The sequence below is a fragment of the Podarcis pityusensis genome (genome assembly GCF_964106645.2).
Source record: "Podarcis pityusensis genome assembly, chromosome: 8".
Taxonomy (NCBI): domain Eukaryota; kingdom Metazoa; phylum Chordata; class Lepidosauria; order Squamata; family Lacertidae; genus Podarcis; species Podarcis pityusensis.
The window spans coordinates 72,476,404-72,495,381 of record NC_138033.1 but is presented as its reverse complement, the minus strand read 5'-3'; the positions used below and the strand labels follow the sequence as shown (position 1 = coordinate 72,495,381).

General features: G+C 45.4%; 1 protein-coding gene across 6 annotated transcripts in view; it reads right to left on the bottom strand.

Moving 5' to 3' along the window:
* Window positions 1-6,302: 6,302 nt before the first annotated feature.
* LOC308482791 (uncharacterized protein C1orf159) overlaps window positions 6,303-18,978 on the bottom strand; it is a 36,621-nt gene continuing 23,945 nt past the window's right edge. For all 6 annotated transcript variants that reach the window (XM_081016310.1, XM_081016314.1, XM_081016313.1 and 3 more), the window contains 7 exons: window positions 17,675-17,750; window positions 14,725-14,829; window positions 13,236-13,301; window positions 12,336-12,470; window positions 11,045-11,070; window positions 10,548-10,593; window positions 6,303-8,993 (listed from right to left, as the gene is read on the bottom strand). In XM_081016310.1, the coding sequence (XP_080872436.1) occupies window positions 8,899-8,993; window positions 10,548-10,593; window positions 11,045-11,070; window positions 12,336-12,470; window positions 13,236-13,301; window positions 14,725-14,829; window positions 17,675-17,750 (549 nt within the window). In that variant the 3' untranslated portion in view covers window positions 6,303-8,898. The remainder of the gene's footprint in view (window positions 8,994-10,547; window positions 10,594-11,044; window positions 11,071-12,335; window positions 12,471-13,235; window positions 13,302-14,724; window positions 14,830-17,674; window positions 17,751-18,978) is intronic.

Sequence of the window (18,978 nt, the reverse complement as noted above, 5' to 3'; positions counted from 1 at the left end):
GTGGCTGCCCGCCAGTGTAGACAATAGTTAGCTAGGTGTACCAATGGTCTGGCTCAGGGAAAGGCAGTTTCCTTTTTTTATATAAAATATTTTTATTAAGTACAAATTAGAAAACATACATATTCACAACAAAAGAAAATACGAAAGAAAAAGAAAATACATCTAACCAAGGAAAAAAAATTAGAGAATATTTTGTCTCTTTTCATATTTACTGTTATTTATACCTCTATAAAATGCTATTCACAATAAAGCAGTGAAATGAAAGATAAGATATCAGAAAAAAGAAAAAAAGAACAGAGAAAGAATAAAGAAGTAAAAGAAAAAGATCATAGGTGAAAATTTTTAAAAGTAGATAAGTACTCACAATACATAGCCGTTTCCCATCTATATTTATATTCAATTGTATAATTTCATCTTGTCCTTATCTACCTTAAATAAAGTGGGTTGTTTTTTTTAAAAAAAGACTTCCACTGTTTACCTCACGCGTTTTTACTAATCCGTTCGTCAGAACCTCCGTTCTTCATATTTTCCCTTTGGATTTCCTTAATGTCTCACTTTGTATTTTTTATATTACACACAAGATTATTCTAAACACAACCAGATTTTTGTAGTTGAGCCCTGGTTTTGTAAATAATCATTTAAGAACTCCCATTGCTTCATAACCATAGTTTTGGATTTTCTCCTTATTATATTCGTCAGTTTTGCTGGTTCCAGGTACTCACAAAGTTTCCCCAACCATTCTCTTTTTGTTGGGATGCTGTCTTCTTTCCAATAGCTAGCAATCAAAATTCTTGCCACTGTTGTTGCGTATAGAAATAAGTTAGTTTTATCTTTTGGGATATCTTTATCTAGAATTCCTAATAGATATGGAAAGGCAGTTTCCTTTGCCCCTTTTGTCCGTCCTGCTCTAATGTCCACCATCAAGTTCCATCTCGCAACAGGCAGGAAGACTTCGGCAACTCTTTGGCTACAAAATTCAGCCAGCCAATTATGAGTTGTGCAGATAGAAGTGCTTTGCAGCTAATATGGAAATGAGTGCTGAATGAGCGCTGTATTTTCACCATAGGTCCAAAAGCGGCTTTTACATCTTGTGGAAGCTGAAATGTAATGCGGAACTAATAGGGAAATGTGAAAATGGAATAAACTGCCATGGGAATGCAGCCATAGAATGCCTGACTTCAGCAGGGTGGGAGAGAAGACTGTGGGCACCTGGGAAGGTGCTCATGGGCACAAGAGAGCCCACGGGCACCACATTGGCAACCCACGCCGTGGAAAATTATTGAGCTATGTGGACCAGTAGCCTGACTCAGTACAGTGGTACCTTGGGTTAAGTACTTAATTCGTTCCGGAGGTCCATTCTTAACCTGAAACTGTTCTTAACCTGAAGCACCACTTTAGCTAATGGGGCCTCCCGCTGCCGCCGCACCGCCGGAGCCTGATTTCTGTTCTTATCCTGAAGCAAAGTTCTTAACCTGAAGCACTATTTCTGGGTTAGTGGAGTGTGTAAAACCTGAAGCGTATGTAACCTGAAGCGTATGTAACCTGAAGCGTATGTAACCTGAGGTACCACTGTATTTTTTCCCTTTTTTAAACAGTCAGTTCTGTACACTGTGCGAAAACACCAGACAGTGTTTCAGCTGAAACCCCTCAGGGCAAAAAAATATCGGTGCAGTGTGTTCTTTTTAAAGAGGACATTTCTCCTCTCGACAATAACTGTGGCATTTTGTTCTTGAGTCGCTAGCGAGAAACTCCCGCTGCAAAGCAGCACAGATGTTGCTGGTTATTTGATGCACAGGCCGCCGCTGCTGTGCCCCCCCTTCCCTTTGCGTTTTGCTTCAGCCCGAGTGTCAGGTTGCTGGCAGGAGAAATTCTGAAGAAAGCCTAATTGGGCATCAGCCTTCCGGCACGCACAGCGCCTTTACAACTTATTGTTTTTAAAGTCATTTTGCCTGTCGCTTTCTCTTTGAGGCATGCAACGGCAGCGCATGTCACAGCTGTTTTTTTCTTTCTTAGTGGGATGGTATTGGGGGCAGGGGAGACAACTTGTTTCAGGTATGTAGAATACGCCGTGGGTGCTGTCACCCACATCTTACCCTCGTTGTTTGATTCCTGTTCTTTCAAGCAGACACCTAACAGCTGGGACTTCGCGCCTGTCATCTTGACGAAGGTCATTCTGTTTCGGTCAGGGGCTGGTTAACTGACAAATTTGCCTTCAAGTGCTTTTTAAAATGATTTCTCTACCCCCCACCCACTCTTCATTCTTCTTTCCCCTGATATCACTTCACTTTGAATAGTACGTGATCATCTCCTTGCTTTGACAACGCAGCTTAGTGCAGTTTTCACAGTGGGCCACACATACCCCTCAAAAGCTTTTCGGCGAATATTTTACAGCAAGACAGACCTTACAGGGTGGAAAGAAAGAAAGAAAGAAAGGGTGTGTGGGGTTTTTGGGCACTCAAGTAGATGTTTTCAACACCACGCTGTTCTCCCGCTACCTTTGGTGGTTTTTAAAAAACCCCAAAATTGATTTTAACCATTGTGTAAATCAAGCTGCTTTGGCCGTGTGTCAAGTTTTTCTTTTTCTGCCTGTGTGTGGCTTATTCAACTTTCCCTACACCGCTGTGAATATTTTATGAACAAACTAGAAGTGTTAGGATGACAGCCTCTTCATTTTCTCCCGCAGACGCCAATAAGGGAGCCAGTAAAAGCATTAACATCCCTCCTCCACCACCTCCAGCAAAGAGAGTTCCAAGAATGCTTCTTTCCTTTCCAAACTGACTCTGAATTACCATTTGCTAAGGAAGTGAGAGCTGGACCATAAAGAAGGCTGATCGCCAAAGAATTGATGCTTTTGAATTATGGTACTGGAGGAGACTCTTGAGAGTCCCATGGACTGCAAGAAGATCAAACCTATCCATTCTGAAGGAAATCAGCCCTGAGTGCTCACTGGAAGGACAGATCCTGAAGCTGAGGCTCCAATACTTTGGCCACCTCATGAGAAGAGAAGACTCCCTGGAAAAGACCCTTATGTTGGGAAAGATGGAGGGCACCAGGAGAAGGGGACGACAGAGGATGAGATGGTTGGACAGTGTTCTCGAAGCTACCAGCAGGAGTTTGACTAAACTGTGGGAGGCAGTGGAAGACAGGAGTACGTGGCGTGCTCTGGTCCATGGGTCACGAAGAGTCGGACACGACTAAACGACTAAACAACAACAACCACCACGAGCAGGAGTGTCCTCTTGGAAATTGCCTCTGGGGCACATATGTAACTGTGTATTTTTGTTATATTTTGTTTAAGCTGTCTGTTGTTGCTTCATTTTCTTAGAGATATCTTTCATATATTAAGTGATATAGAAATTAAATAATCAATCAATCAATCAATCAATCAATCAATCAATCGTCTGGTTGGGTCTTGTGCAAAGAGAATGATGAATCCTGCTGGGCTCATTTGATGCGATCTTTCTACTCTGGAAATGAATGGTTGTCCTTTCTAAGGTAGCTAACCACAGTGACAATGCTCCCTCTAGAGGGCAGGAGGGCACATGACACCACAAGGACCACAACTTCCACTACCAGAGCCAGGAACTGACTTTAAGGTCACATTCGCACCATACTTTTAAAACCAGTATCATGCCACTTTAAACAGTCATAGCTCCCCACCGCAAAACCTGGGAGAAGTAGTTTATTAAGGGTGCTGAGAGTTGTTAGGAAACTGCCTTCTCCCTGCCCCAGTTTCCTTCACGGAAGTACAATTCTCCAGAATGGTTCAATCCCCTCTTCCCAGGGAACTCTGGGAAACATAGCTCTCTGCCCCTTCACTTACTTTTGCCTGGCTGGAAATTTTCCTTGAACTGTGGTTATCTTTCCTGCTTAACTGGATTGAGAGATTGGGGGGGGGGGGCACGTAAAAAAAATACTCTTTTAAGACTTTTGCACAGATGGCGCAAAGGGAAGAGTCACATTCATTGCTCTACTTTCCTATGCCTCTGACCTTTCCCAGCACTGGAATAGAGTCCCTGGAAGGTTTGGAATGCAGCCCTTGTTCCAAAAAAACCACAACCCCCAGCGCATTTTATGATGTTTCCCCACCCATTAGCAGTACAGATGAAGAGTGGGCTATGATCATTTATTCATAATAAACACACAATTAAGTCAACTTGCTGAGGTGCACCCACAACCGTGAGGTCTGAAAACATTGATTCCTCAGTTGTTGCCATTGGCATTGGACTGCCCGTGATGCCACAAAATGACATAGGATAAGGCAGTTATTAGTGGATGGAAAGAGTTTCAGGGGAAAGGCCCAGCTGGTTAAGGGTGCTGGGAGCTGTTAGGACACACCCCTTATCCCCCCACAAAGCTACAATTCCTGGAGGAGTTCCCTGGGAAGAGGGACTGACGATTAAACCATTCTGGGAAGTGTACCTTTGTGAGAGGAATAGGGGTCTCTTTGCAACTTTACAGCAAACTAGTTTCCAGGATTCTTTGGGCGAAAGCCACGAAAGCTTAAAGTGTTATCACGGCACATTAAATGCGTGGTGCGGATGTGGCCCCAGCCCTGCAGCCTGCATAGAAAAACTGCCATGAGAAAGAAGTCTGGCAAGATCTGGTACACACCTCACCTCTGCACTTCAGCCTCAAGTCTGTAGGCCTCATGTTTGCCTACAGACAGCTGCTATATTGGATCGCCCCCTTTTGCTAAATAACTTCCAATCGTTTATTTATTATTACTACATCCATATCCCAAGGAGTGGAGAGTGGCGTACGCACTTCTCTTCCTCTTCATTTAATCCCCACAAGAACTCTATGGGATAGAGGTTAGGCTGAGAGGCAACAAGGTCATACCCAGTGAGGTTTATTGCTGAGTGGGGATTTTTTTAAAAAATATTTTTTTATTAAGTTTACATTTTGATATTCAACACATTTATCATATAAAAGAAATGCAATAAAACAAATCTCCCACACCCCATTACTTCCCCCAACTTCTGGTTCATTAACTATTTGCTGCTTCTGCTTAATTTTTGTCTTATTTTCCATCTTTTAACTAAGGGCTCTTATATTCTTATCATTTTTATCCCAAATTTTCTTCAAATTGCCTCTTACATTTAGTTAATTTCCATATTATTGTTTCTTGACTTTTGTTCATGTTTTCTTAATTGCGTTTACTCAAAACCTGCTAGCGAATCCATTTCATTACAATATTTTTGTAAATACAACATAAACGATTCCCAGTCTTTTTTAAAGTCTCTGTTGTCTTTATCTCTAAGTCTTCCTGTAAGTTTTGCCATGTCTGCGTATTCCATAAGTTTAACTTGCCATTCTTTTGTTAGCCCAAAAATGGAAAGACGACAAGGTACTAACAGAGTCCTAGCAGCTGTAGCGTACATGAAAAGCTTCTTCTGTTGTTTTGGCAATTCCTGTCCTATAATACCTAATAAGAAAGCTTCTGATTTATGGCTGAATGGGGATTTGAACCCTGGTCTCCCAGGTCCTAATCCAGGACTCTAACCACTACACCACAGGGACTAAGTTTAGATGACCCCTGCTGTATACTATCCTCGATACAATGCAGGGAACTTTCATTTACCACTGAGGTGGGAGGAGTAATCTGTTTTAAATTGATATATACATGGGATTTAACTGATCCGACTGGATCAAGCTTTGCATGGAACCACTTCTCGTACTGACCATTGGTTTAGGGCCAAGCTATTCAAGCAGATCTTTAAAGAAAGCCTAAGCATATGCAAACGAGTCTTCTATCTAAATATAATATACAAGCACCACATAGTGCAACAGATTGCAGTCCACCAAAGTCCTACTAAGAGCAGACCCACAGAAATTAATGCAGTCACTTGCATTAACTTCAACGAGTCTACTCTTGAGTAGGACTAGCATGGGCTACAACCCTTATTTATATGGTCGCATTAATACAGAAAGTATTTCTATGCAGTTAAAAATAATTCATGGTTGTGCTGGTTACTTTAGGAAGTCTGCAGTTTAAATATGTATAAGCGTAAGAATATATTATGCACATTGTTTTTTTAACATAACCGGCAAAAAACAAAACAAAACCCCACCAACTTGCTGATTGTCAAGATCAAGGAGCAAGATGGGACTGAAGACAGATCTGCATGCATAAGCTTGACAGAGACATCAGAAAATCGAATCCCCATTTGCCATAGGAATGGTAATTTGTCCCTACGATGCCCACCTCTGACCTGAAGAGGGAGAACTCCTAGCACCTCGTTTCCAAAACTAGGGGCAAGTGCCCAAACCAGCCAGCTTGAAAAATTAATACGCCGAACTCAGGACTTTGTGTGCTTTTATTAAAGCCAGTGAAAGGGAAAAGTAAGGGAGTGGGGAGAGATGTACACAAAGACAAGTTTGCATTTGACACAACAGTGGGAGTAAAAAAATAATAATAAAGCAGCCCACACTTGCCTCTTTTCCACTAGAATGGCACAGCAGGAGATACAACCCCCCCCCCCCCCACAACTACACTGGCAAGTAAGAACAGATTTCCCTGCATTGAATGGTGTGACCACACACACACACACACACACACACCAGAGTGACTTCAACCATCTATTAGAAAGTAGAGGCATGTGCTTTGGGGTCAAGGCAGGGCATCAGACAGCCTAGCAGAAAGAACTGTGCCTGGGGTGAAAGGGCAGCACCACCAACCTAAATGCACAAGGAAGGGGAGCGTACTGACTTTACAAAAAGGGAGATTGCATCCGAGCAAGGGGAGGCGGTTTCCTTGCATGGCATCATTGCATAGTAATATGTCCACCCGGGGGGGGGGGGGAGAAGTTTTGGAATCTCCGCTGGTCTCTTCCCAGTTGTGTTTTCACTTGCAGGGAATCTGAGAGATTGTAAAAGGATGGGGAGAAGAGGAGGAGCTAATATACAAAAACCCCTCAGGATTCTGATCTCAAGAAATGGCACCTGCATTTAAATAAAAGATATAAATATAAGCAAGTGAAGGTTGAGGACTCCCCATACAGAAATAAAGCATTTGCCTTTGGAGGAAGGTTGTGGACTGCAGAGTCTTCTGTGGGGACTAAGTCAGAGATACCTCCTTGGGTGGTTCTACATTTGATTTGTAGCAATCTAAAAACTTGGGGAGGTGTGGGGATGTCCCGTCCCCCCCCTTTTCATCCTGACGAGGCTCAAAAGCATTGTTTAAAAACAGAAGAAAATGAGGATGCTCCCAGCTTAGGAAGGACAATTTCAAAGCTACATCTTAGCTCATTAAAATAAATGAGAGGGTTGAATCCAATGATGTCCTACTCACCCGAGTGGGCCCACTGATATGAAGGAGCAAGGCTCAGATTAATTTCAATGGGTCTACTCTGAGTAGGAGACAACCCAAAGAGATTAAAGTGCCCCCGCCGTGAGACATTTCTGCACTTATCCTGACCACATCCTGTATCCTCCCTGGACAGGCAGGAAGGACCCTTTAGTCTGTGAGGGTCAAAAAAATTAAACTGCGTTGTGAAATCTACGCCAGAGGTGGGGAGCAGGTTTTCTGGCTCTTAGGGAGACAAGAAACATGGATGCACAGTTGACACTGCATCTCCACCACTGAACGGTACTGTAAAAGGTACCTGGCATCATCTAAAACAGGGGAAGCCATTGCGGTGCCCTCCAGATGTTGCTTAACTACAACCCCCATCAGTCCCAGCAGGACGGCCAAGAGCCAGAGATGATGGGGGTTGTAGTGCCATCGAAGCTGAAGAGCACCAGCTTCACTACTGCTGAAACAAAGGATACAGAAAGCCAGGGTGGGGAACCTGTGGCCTTTCAGATGTTGCTGGATGTTCCCAGCCCTGGCCAGCCCTAGGACACACAACCAACCATCAGAGACAATGGGAACTGTAGTCTAGCGGTCTGGAAGGCTGCAAGTTCCCCAGGATGGATGCAGAGCTTGAGGAGTAAGAAAACAGAGTGCAAAAATACAAAACAAATGGATCAACTATTGCAGTATTTGCAAATTCCCACCTCTCCTGTTCCAAACATTTGGAGATGAGAGGCCACTGAGTGTGCTTTTTGCTCACAATGGTTTGGCCACTCTTGCCTCCGTGCGCTGTCAAGCACACACATCAAAAAACCAGCAGAGCCTCCTAGAGGTGGGTGTGCTCAGTGGATAAACCTGGAAGGAAATTCTACTGCCTGCCATCATGAAATACAGAGGAAGGGGGAGAAGGAAATAAAATCTTTCAGCGGCTCGGCGATGACAACACTGCAATAAGCTTAAGGCCTCGTTCAAAACCCACTTGTTTAAAAAGAGAGAGAGAAGCGACTTGCATGGTGCGCTGGAAGAGCAGTTCCTGGCTAGCAGCCCAGCTCGCATCTCAGAACCTGAAGGCATGCTGCAAAATTTTGCATTACGAGATGCCAAACGCTTCCCACCGGCATTAAAAAAACATGGCACTTTTGTGTTTCACACTGAGCAGCGGCCACCGCAAGCCAGTTCACCTCCTCAAAAAGAAATGGCCCAGCGGTGCAGGAGCTAGGCTGCCAACCAGACCTCCAAATCCTGACAAGTCAGAGAGACGATGGTGGAGCTGGAGCGGCCGTGCAGTGAGCACGCAGCGTCCCAAAAGGGGAGCGGAGAGTCTTTCGCTACGATCCAGGAAAGAAAACAGAATTGGCAGCCTGCCTGAGAGCAGTTAACTGAACTGGCTCCCCTCTCCGGAACTCCTCTGATCGTGAGTCTTCGTTCCATGCTTCATTGGCACAAGCCCGTTGGATGCAAAGCTGCTGGCATCTTTTCCCTCTTCCCAGCCGGCCACTTTCTCAGCTGTTTTCCTGGCACTTTTGCTAGCAACCGGGTGCATGGGCACCGTGCCGCCTACGGCAGTATTTACAATTCCTCAGGGCTCCAAAGACTGGCTGCTACACATTGCTGACTCTGGTCTCTGCAGAAATAGTTGTGCTGGTACCGGAAGTCATCAGTGACCTCTCTCTCCTGACGTAGCGGGGTTTGCGGACTGCAGAAAAGGGAAGTGAAAAGGAGACGCTATTAACTTAACTGCTTAAGGTAGGAAATTGGGGGAGGGATTAGCTTTAGATGTTGCTTTTGCTTCCTTGCACCCCAATTTTTTCTTGATTTTTGAGAGGGGGAGAACTAGGTCACTTCCCTTGTGGCTGGAAGTTATTTAAGATCCCTGGGTCAGCACCGGGTTTTTCTAGAGAAGATGGGAGAACCCGTGGCCCACCAGAGGGTGAAAGACTACAACTCCCAACATCCATATCTGGCTGCACTTGCTAGGAACATAGGAAGTGTACGGTGTCCAGTCAAATTTGTCCATCTGGCTCAGTAGGGTCTACACTGACTGTCGCTCTCGATAAAAACAATTAACACATCTGAAAAACAAATTCCAATACAGAGGCAGACTGGGAAAGATCTCTCCAAAAAGCATCTGTTGGATGAAGTAGCCCTTCAAGCAGGCACTGAAAAGACAATTGGCTTCCATTGCCAAATATATGACTCACCTACACCTTTTTTGATTTTGTGATTACTGCATCACAAGAAAGCGTGGCCCCAAAGTATAAAAGGTAGGGGGCAGAGAAAGGATTTCTGGATTAAGAGCCCCCCCCCCCAAAAACCTGAAAGCCAGGGTGGTATAACAGTTAAGAGTGTGAGACTAGGGGTCAAATCCCCAGTTCAAAACTGCCACAAAAGAGTCACTGTCTCTCAGCCTAACCTGTGAGGATAAACTGGAAGAGAGGGAGAACCACGTATGCCAGACCGTGAGCAGCTTAGGAGAAAAGGTGGGATATAAATGGAAAAATAAAACACGTGCACTTTTTTGTTTTAGAAAAATCATTATGCGCAAGGGTTTCTTGTACGAACAAGCTTTAAAGAAGAAATATATTCCAATTAGACTACATGCACTTCTAGGGAATAGGAATGGTTTCGAGCATCAAATGCTTTTTATAATTATTTTGCAGAAGAAAAGAAATCATGGGTGGGCGGGGTGGGAAGAACTCAAACCACCCCCTATATTTTTTGTGTTCCATCTGTCATCTATTCTGAGCTGTACGACACATTTCAATCCACCGAGGCTAAGAATGAGCCACTTGGGAACCCGGGAGACAGTCTGAGCTGCGAGAAGCCAGGACCAGCTCAGTAATTCTCTCTCAAGCGCCCATAAAACCCCTCGCTGCCTGAAATCCATCTACTTTTAAAGCACACCCCCCTTAAGTACCAAATATGCTATTAAAGCGGGGGGGGGGGGGGGGAGAACCTTTTCACGAGGCAATATAAGCTTTGCCTTTATGACCGGAGAGGGGCCTGATTAGCAGCGTTAATGCCGCAAGGTGCCATCGAGAAAGGTTTTGGTTTTTAGGCGATTATTGTAAGGAACTCTCCACAAATCAAGATGCAAACAAAAATGGCACTCTAAAAGGGGGAGGCCGTATATCTGTTTAAAAATAAAGTTTCCAGGCAGGGGCTCTCAGTTTTCCTTTTCCTTGCCACCACTTGACAAAAGGGACTTTTAGCAGAAACCAAAGGGATGGGGTGGGGGTGGAATCCTTACCTGAGGACGGTGGAGATAACATTGATGCCTGAAAAGATAAGAATGCAGATTAGGGTATCTCAGAAGTTTCGGGGTAGTGAACTTTCTTCTAAGTTTCATATGACTTCCTCCAAACTTTCCAGTGTATCTGAGAGCCGATTCTACACGCATATATGTGCACACCTCTAAGGTGGTACAGTCCTCCCCAAAGCTGCATTAACTTCCCCCAATTCCAGTGAAACTGCATTCTTGGAACTGCCCCACACCAAGCACAAATTTGAGAGGTTTTGAAACCCGAAACACAGTTCTGCTACAATTCAGTCATCAGACTGAAGCAGTAACCCACCACTGCAAAACAGATGAAGTGGGAATGGTTTCAACAGAAGCGATCAACTGTTGTTAGTTTCGGTGCTCCTAAACAGAGCTTTTATGGAGCCTGAAGCCTGAGTCTGGAAACTCAGGACTTATTGCTACTCCTGTTAAGAAAGATTAATTATAAAGGCTGGAGTTTTACTTACTGATTCAGCAGACTGTACAACAGACCCTAAAGAGGAAGGGTTAAAAGAGAGAGTAGTAGTATTAGTGATCTAATTGGTCCAATGTCAGTTGCAGGAACTGTACACACAAAGCTGCCCTATGCTGGATGCTTGTTTCAAAATGACCTGGAAGTAGTTCTGGTCAGCTCAAATCCCCAAAGAATGGAACAAGGAACTGCTGCTTCTGTGTATTTACCGTATTTTTCACTTCATAAGACGCAATTTTTCCCTCTTAAAATCTAAGGGGAAATGTCTGTGCGTCTTATGGAGCAAATGTGTGGTCCCTGGGGATGGGGAACCCGGGCTTCCCTCGCCAGCCCCACAAGCGCGGGGAGCAGTGGAAAGGCTATGCGCAGCCTTTCCGCTGCTCCCCGACCTGCTCTTTGGGGAAAGCCACCTCCAGCCCCAAAGAGCAGGTCGAAAGGAACCTGAAGCCTCCGGAGCGCGGTGGGAACTCCCTCTCGCTCTCGCACCGACCCCTCTCACTCTCTAGGCTTCCAAGGTAGCCGCCTGAAGCCTCCAGAGATCAGCGGGAGCTCCCGCCGTGCTCTGGAGGCTTCGGGTTGCCTTCACTGAAGGCACCTTGTTTTAGAGGGGGAGAACAAGAAAAAAAAATTCTCCCCCTCTCTGCGCAGCACCCCTCTCCTGCCGCTTCGCCAAAGGGGCGCTGTGCAGAGAGGGGGAGAATTTTTCTTCTTGTTCTCCCCCTCTAAAACAAGGTGCGTCCTATGGTCGGGTGCGTCCTATAGAGTGAAAAATATGGTAACTCATGGAATTCACTGGTACAAAACTTGCTCTCTCTTGTTGCAGATGGCAGAGCTAGAAGTGATGGGTGGGAGTTTGCAAGGAAATAGACTTCAGCTAAATGCCTCAACACTAAGAACTGCTTGGCAGTGGAACAGTCTAGCTTGAAAGCCACTGCCTCCTTTGGTGTACTGAAGTGTACTGAAATGCAACTTCCATCGGTCTCGGGCAGGATGGGCAATGGCCAGGGATGATGGAAGCTGCACTACAACTACATCTGGAGGATACTAGGTTGGGGAAAGACTTATCCTAGGGCATGGATTGAGGACAGACGGTGCTGCATCTTGCTGAGAGTTAACCAGGCCTGGGTCTGGTCAATGCCTAGGTGGGAGATCTCCTGGGTGACCCACATAAGCCATCCTGAATTCCATGATGGAAGAAAGATGGGATGTGCCAACACGTTGATCTGGATCCAAAGCCACCTAAAAAAAAAAATTGGCTAAAGATGGAAGCGACAGAAGCAGCGTACCTTTGCTCCTTCTGTAGAAGAGATTTGGAAGTTTGTTGGCACGTTTGAGGTAGAAGAACGAAGCAACACACAGTATGAGGAAGAGGCTGATGACAAACGTCCCAAAGATAAGAGAAGCGGCTACTTCTGGGCCCCCTGTGAAGGAGAGACAGGAGAGAGGATGAACAGGCCTCCTAGCATCGTCACAGGCAAAACTGGGTCCTCGCAACTGTCACTATTTATTCAGAAAAAATGTATATGCCACTCCATCAAACAAAAGCAAACACACACATAAATAAGCCATTTTCCATAAAACGGTGCAATGTGTTCATTAAAAACAAGCAATTAAAGCAGACTTTAAAAAGTCATAATAAAATTATAACACCAGGTAAAATCAACAAATATACACAATGAAATTATGTGTCAGACACAATCTTCAGGGTTGGTGGTTTTTTTTTTTGAGGGGGTGGCAGCAACTGGTTTCCAACAGCAGGACACATACTTTTGTGAGAAGAGGAGCAATTTCATCTTTAATGGTTAAAAAAAAAAAAAAGAACTGTCAGAGATGATGGATGCAGTCTGGACTCTGGAGGTTTGTTCATTTCCAAATTTGTCTATTTAAGGGTGCTCTATCCCATTTCCTTTTCCAGAAGCAAACTGGGAGAAAATCTCCCTGAGGTGGGATGGGAGGGGGCTATGAGTGCCTTAAAGCAACAGAAGTATTAACAGAAGGGAGAATTCACAAACAGAGTAATTGAGGCCGCTGATCTGGCTCAGTTGGTGAGAAGGTGTGGGGCAAAATGGAAGTAGCTTTGCGGATGGTTCAAGGCCATAGCTACCTGAACAAACACTGGGGTGTCAGCAGCCCTTTCTGATCCAGCCCCCTTCAGTATACGCAGCCCACTTCCCAGAATTACTCACCTACACCCAGAGTAACTGGGGTTACGGTAGTTAGATTCATCTGGGAATTCATTCCTCTGCCGCCATCTACAAGGGAACCAGCGGGGGAGAGGAGCAAAAAGCGTTACCTAATTCACATTAGGTTCAAGTCAGAAGTGGTCTACCTATTACACACACACACCACCCTTTAGTCTGCTTTAGGTTTTGTGCTTACGTATAATGCAACAGGCCGAGACTCCCCTCCTTGACAGATACAAAGGAAGCTGCCTTAAACCATTGGTCCATCCAACTCAGTATTGTCTACACTGACTGACAGCCACTCTCCAAGATATCCAACCATATTTGGATAATTCAGGATCCGAACCTGGGACCTCCGACATGCAAAGCAGGTGATGCTCTACTAAGGAGCCACTCGACTGCTATTTACTAAACACATTCCCTCCCCCCCTCATTGCTAGTATTGATTTGGTATTCATAGCACAGTCTTACTTTTGCAATTCTCTCTCTATGTCACTTTGGAACATTTGGGAGCACCTCCCATTGTCTCCCAGTGTAAAGCAGCCAGTAATTTCCCCCTGCGGCTAAAGTGAAGTGGGGAAAAAGAGGGTGAAAGCTAAGCTTTGTCTGTTTTAAGGCCGTCTAGGGATATGATAGGATATAAACTTGAGAGGCTTCCCAGCTCATGGTCATTTCACTAATTTCAATGGGCCTACTCAGAGTAAGAGACTCCCAAGCATCCGTTACACCTGCTCTTTGTAATGCACCATGTGCACAGATGGCACTATAGGAAATATGCAGCGTGGCTAATAGAAGAATGATTACAACTTTGAACAACTGTATCTCAGGAAAGTAAGCCTAAAAGTGCTCTGTAGTGACCTCTGTTGGACGGTTGGGAGGAAGCAATCTAGAGAATAAGGGCATCAACAGGATGCTTGAGAAAGAATTCAAGAAGAGCCTTGGAGCTGGATCAACCTAAAGGCCTATCAGGATCCAGCATCCTGTTCTCACAGCGGCAAACCACTGGGAAGCCTGCAGGCAGGGCTTGAGTGAAACAGCTCTCTCCACTCTTGCAATTCCCAGCAAAGGGTCTTCAGAGGAATACCGCCTCTGGCTGTGGAGGTAGAACACAGCCATCGCAGTGATAAACCTTATCCTCCAATCCTCTTTTAAATCCATCCAAGTTGGCAGCCATCACTGCCTCCAGTGGGCGGGAGTTCCACAGTTTAACCATGTGCTGTGTGAAGAAGTGTTTTCTTTTGCCTGTCCCGAATCTCCCAAGCTTCATTGGATGCCTCCAAGTTCTCGTGCTATGGGAGAGGGAGGGAAAGTCTTCCTATCCACTTTCTGCATGCGACACATGATTTCATTACACCTCTGCTGTGTCACCTGTTCTGCACCTTTTCTCCAAACTTAGAAGTCTAAACTAAGGGAAGCACAGAAATAAGCCCCTATGAAGGCCTTTCCTATAAGGGCTCAAATTGGGGAAGAACACGCTGCACAGATGGCTTACTGTTTCGGCAGTCAGTCAGGTTGTACGCTGGCGTGGCAGCGACAGTTTCGTTATCACATTTGATGCAGCTACTGCTGCCATCTTCATTCCACCGCCTGTAGCAGCCTGCATGCGAGGGGGTGGGGAACAAAAGGATGAAGGCAGAATGAGAAGAGTAAAAAAAGAAGAAGCCTCAGAAGTACCTTTCATGCAGAAACAAGCATCAGATGAAACCCACTTCATTCGTCTGACTGCCCCAAAGGCCCATTTCCTCACAGCTCCTTGCATAGGGCCTGGGACACTTGCATGAGGTCTGAGCGACAGAATTCAAATAGTTTTGTGAGCAAGAGGGCTCCGACCCAGGGGATGGAGAGAGCTTTAGGCACACCCCGCAATGTTTTCAAATTTTCACCTACGGCAGGTTCTTTCCCTGCAAACAGCTTGAAAACACAGCAGTTGTGCAGAAAGCAGGGGTGTCAGCAGGAGCTGAAGGCAGAGCCAAGCACGGACAGAATCCGTCCCTCACCGGTTGTAAAAAATGGGCAAGCAGGCGGGGTTTGGCTGAGGTTGGTGGGGCAATGCCAATTGCCCTAATGTCTCCGCCTTCACTGCTGATGAGGCAGGCAGCAAAAGCAGGGTGGAGAAGGCAAGCCCCTTTTGTTTTGAGAAACACATGAGTCCACCACACTCCTTGCGAATGTAACAACTGCATTCATCTTTGGAAAGTGGCTGAAGACTTGCCCCATGAGCTGCCAGAACCTGATGGATTTGTGTGCTATTATTGCCCTGTAAGCCCCAGGTCAGAATGGATGCTGGGTAAAAAGGAGAGAGTTCCAAGTTCGAGAGCAGGGGTGCCCAAACTTTTTTCAAAGAGGGCCACATTTGATGAAGTGAACATGCGTGAGGGCCGATGCATGGGGACTGAAGTTGCTGAGCTTTTTTTACAATTTTACCCTAAAGTAAAATCAACCGGAGGACCAGATTAGACCCCCGAAACGCACTTTGGACATGCCTGTTCTAGAGCAACTCCACCCATCCCAAGCATTCATCCCTTGTTAGCAAGAAACAAAGAGGGGAGGTTTACTGCCTTTATCTGCTGCTTGTGATCTTCACAGAGGCATCTCGCTGCCCTAATGTAGGCAAAGCACTGGTCTGGGTGGGTCTTTGATTACTGTATTTTTCGCTCTATAAGACGCACAAGACCACAAGATGCACCTAGTTTTTGGAGGAGGAAAACAAAAACAAAAAATATATTCTGAATCTCAGAAGCCAGAACAGCAAGAGGGATCACTGTGCAGTGAAAGCAGCAATCCCTCTTGCTGTTCTGGCTTGTGGGATAGCTGCACAGCCTGCATTTGCTCCATAAGATGCACACACATTTCCCCTTACTTTTTAGGAGGGAAAAAGTGAGTCTTATAGAGCAAAAAATACGGTAAATCCTGCAGGGGAGTTCTTATGCCCATAACCATAGCTGTTAACTTTTCCCTTTTCTTGTGAGGAATCCTATTTGGAATAAGGGAATTTCCCTTAAAAAAAGGGAAACATTGACAGCTATGCCCATAACTTGTAAGCTCCTCAGGGGGCTCTGTCCTTACTTTAACGTGGCACTCTGCAATGCAACACGGAAGAGGGCAAAGCTATTTCCCCCCATTCAACCTTTCTGGACAAGTGGCTGGAGTGCATCAGCCGTGGAGAGCTGCTGCTTTGATCTCAGGAGCCCAAACCGGCTGCCTAGTAGCCTCACCAGGCCAGCCCTCCGCAGCCAACGATGGGGATCAATTATTCCATAAAGCACATGATGAGTGAGGCACTGATTGGGAAACAAACACGGCTGTTCCGCTTCCCTCAGCTGGAAGCGGCACATTAGATACCCTTGGTGATAAATTACATCTGACATTTAATCTAAACATAAAAACAGACCTACTGGGAGGGCAAAGCTATCTGACAGTAATATAAAAAAAGGAAGGAGAAAATGACAACAAAGCTCTTTTAGTGGCACTGAAGATAGTGATCGATTAACCTTTTGAAATATATGAAAAACCGAAATCTGGAATTTATTGGCAACTGTTCAGCAGCTCCCCTCCTCGATACATCACTCTCAACAACAAAACCTCAAAGGTTATGTTGCAACATTAATGTAACCCAAGACAGGGGGGAGCCAGCAATTTATTAACTTTTTAGTTTTAAAGGGGGCCACTAATTTGCCAACCAGAATTTTCTGACATGTTCTTTGGTCGTTTGCCTGGAAGTCCCTAGGCCACTTACCTCCCCTACCGTGCCCAAGATGCAAGGCTACGCTCAGCAAAAATTATCAGCTCATTCTTTGGAAAATTGTATTTCTGGGCTGTGGCAAGTGGCTGTACGCAGGGTTGGTTGCGCAGAAGTGTGTGGACATAATTGCTGTGATATAGAATTAATATAATTAAGCCAGACAAGGACCTAAAGGATCAGTTTGTACTCTGCTTTCCCCTACCCCAGAAAGAGAGTCTGCAAGGCTAGATAGAAGAGGCTTGCAACTAAATATGTGGGTCTTTACTGCAGCTTTGACTGGGAGCGGTCTCCTGATGCCCTAACATACATCACCACAGGGTGAAAGTTATTCAGTTAAGGCTGGTGAGTCTCTGGTTTAAGACCTAGGTTGACGTTGGGCCAATCCCCATCATTCAGCTTAGTCTACCTCACAGGGCTGTTGTGGGGATAAAAGTGTAGGAAGATCCACCACAAATGCTCCATTTTATTGCTTCTTTTATTTCTTATATATTGTGTTCCTGAGGAATACAATATAGAAAAATAAATAAAAGCAGTTGCTTAAAAGTGCAATTAAAATCCATACAGAGTGCAATACAATGGCTAAAGTGGGAAGAGAAATCATTAAGTGGTTCAGCAAGACCCTCAGACATTTTCAAGCGGCCTGTAGGGAAAGGAGTTTGGGAACCACTGGATTAGTGCGTAACAACCACCAATAACTTACCTGGACTGCACTGGTTCTCGGCTAGACAGGTGGTATTGGTCTCCATTGCATCCATGCAACATTCCAACTCCGATTCCTAGAGCAATAGAGGAAAATAAAGATTCTCAGTTCATGTAAAAATTTCCATTCACTTTTACAGCAAGAGCGCAAACTCAGCTGAACTCCAGTTTCATGACATTGCCTAATAAGTAGAGGGGAGTCTCACAACCCCCACACAAGCATGAACAACATGGATTTTTTTTTTGGGGGGGGGGGGGGTTGAGTAACAACTGTGTGTGGAGGGAAAAAGCTTACAGGCTAGTATTCCTTGCAAAGTGTACACAGCTTAACCTTTCCCCAAAGGGGTGCCTTTTTAAAGGCACAACATTCAGTAGTAGGATGAAAGAAAGAAAACAAGAACGATTCATTCTCATAGGGTGGATCTTCACATCTGGAATGAACACCCCCCCCCCCAAGTCGGGTTCTCACAGCACAGATTTGCTCAACCATTTATGCACACGAAGAAGAGGTGGGAATCCTTTTCAGGGAAAGACCAAGCAGTTCCTCCTGTATGCAGTCACAGCTAACTGGTGAGGAGAATCTGTGGATGCTCAAGGATGGGCGTGCCTTGCTTTCAAGTCCTGTTCACCTTCACCAGAGGAAGTTGTGGGTCTGCAGGTGTTGCTGATCCAGGCTGTGTACACACCACACCTTTTCCTGCTGCAAACCTACCCTTTGTAATCCCGTCCCCAGGTTTATTCATTTCAGCAGGGGACAAGGGGGCGGGAGAGAAGGAAAAGCCCCTTTTGTTGTGCCAATTGTTAGACCAATTCGGAGACAGAAACCTTTTGCCGGCCTATTGCAAAATATCCAGAGATCTACCAGCAGAACCCAAACGACCATTTTTCACCCCAGTTCTTTGTTTGCCAAGTGGGGAGCAGGGGAAGGTAGTATTCATTGGTAGAGTATCTGTTTTGCATGCAGAAGACCTGAGGTTCAATCCCTGGCATCTCTAGGTAGGGCTGGGAACGACTCCCTGCCTGAAACCGCAGAGAGTGGCTGCCAGTCAGTGCAGGCAGTACTGAGATTGATGGTCCAATGATCTGACTCGGTAGAAAGCAGCTTCCTATGCATAACCCTAACCCTGTGCCAGAGTGTCACAAACTCCCAGCTTGGGCCGCTGGGTCTGATTGGCTAACCATGCTATAGAAATAGGGTCCACACGCTCTGAAACGGCCCATCCAAAATGGCAGCTGAAGACAAGCGGAGAACCAGAGGAAGCAGGAGTAAGGGGTTCAGCGTACTTTCAGAACACGCAAGCAGAG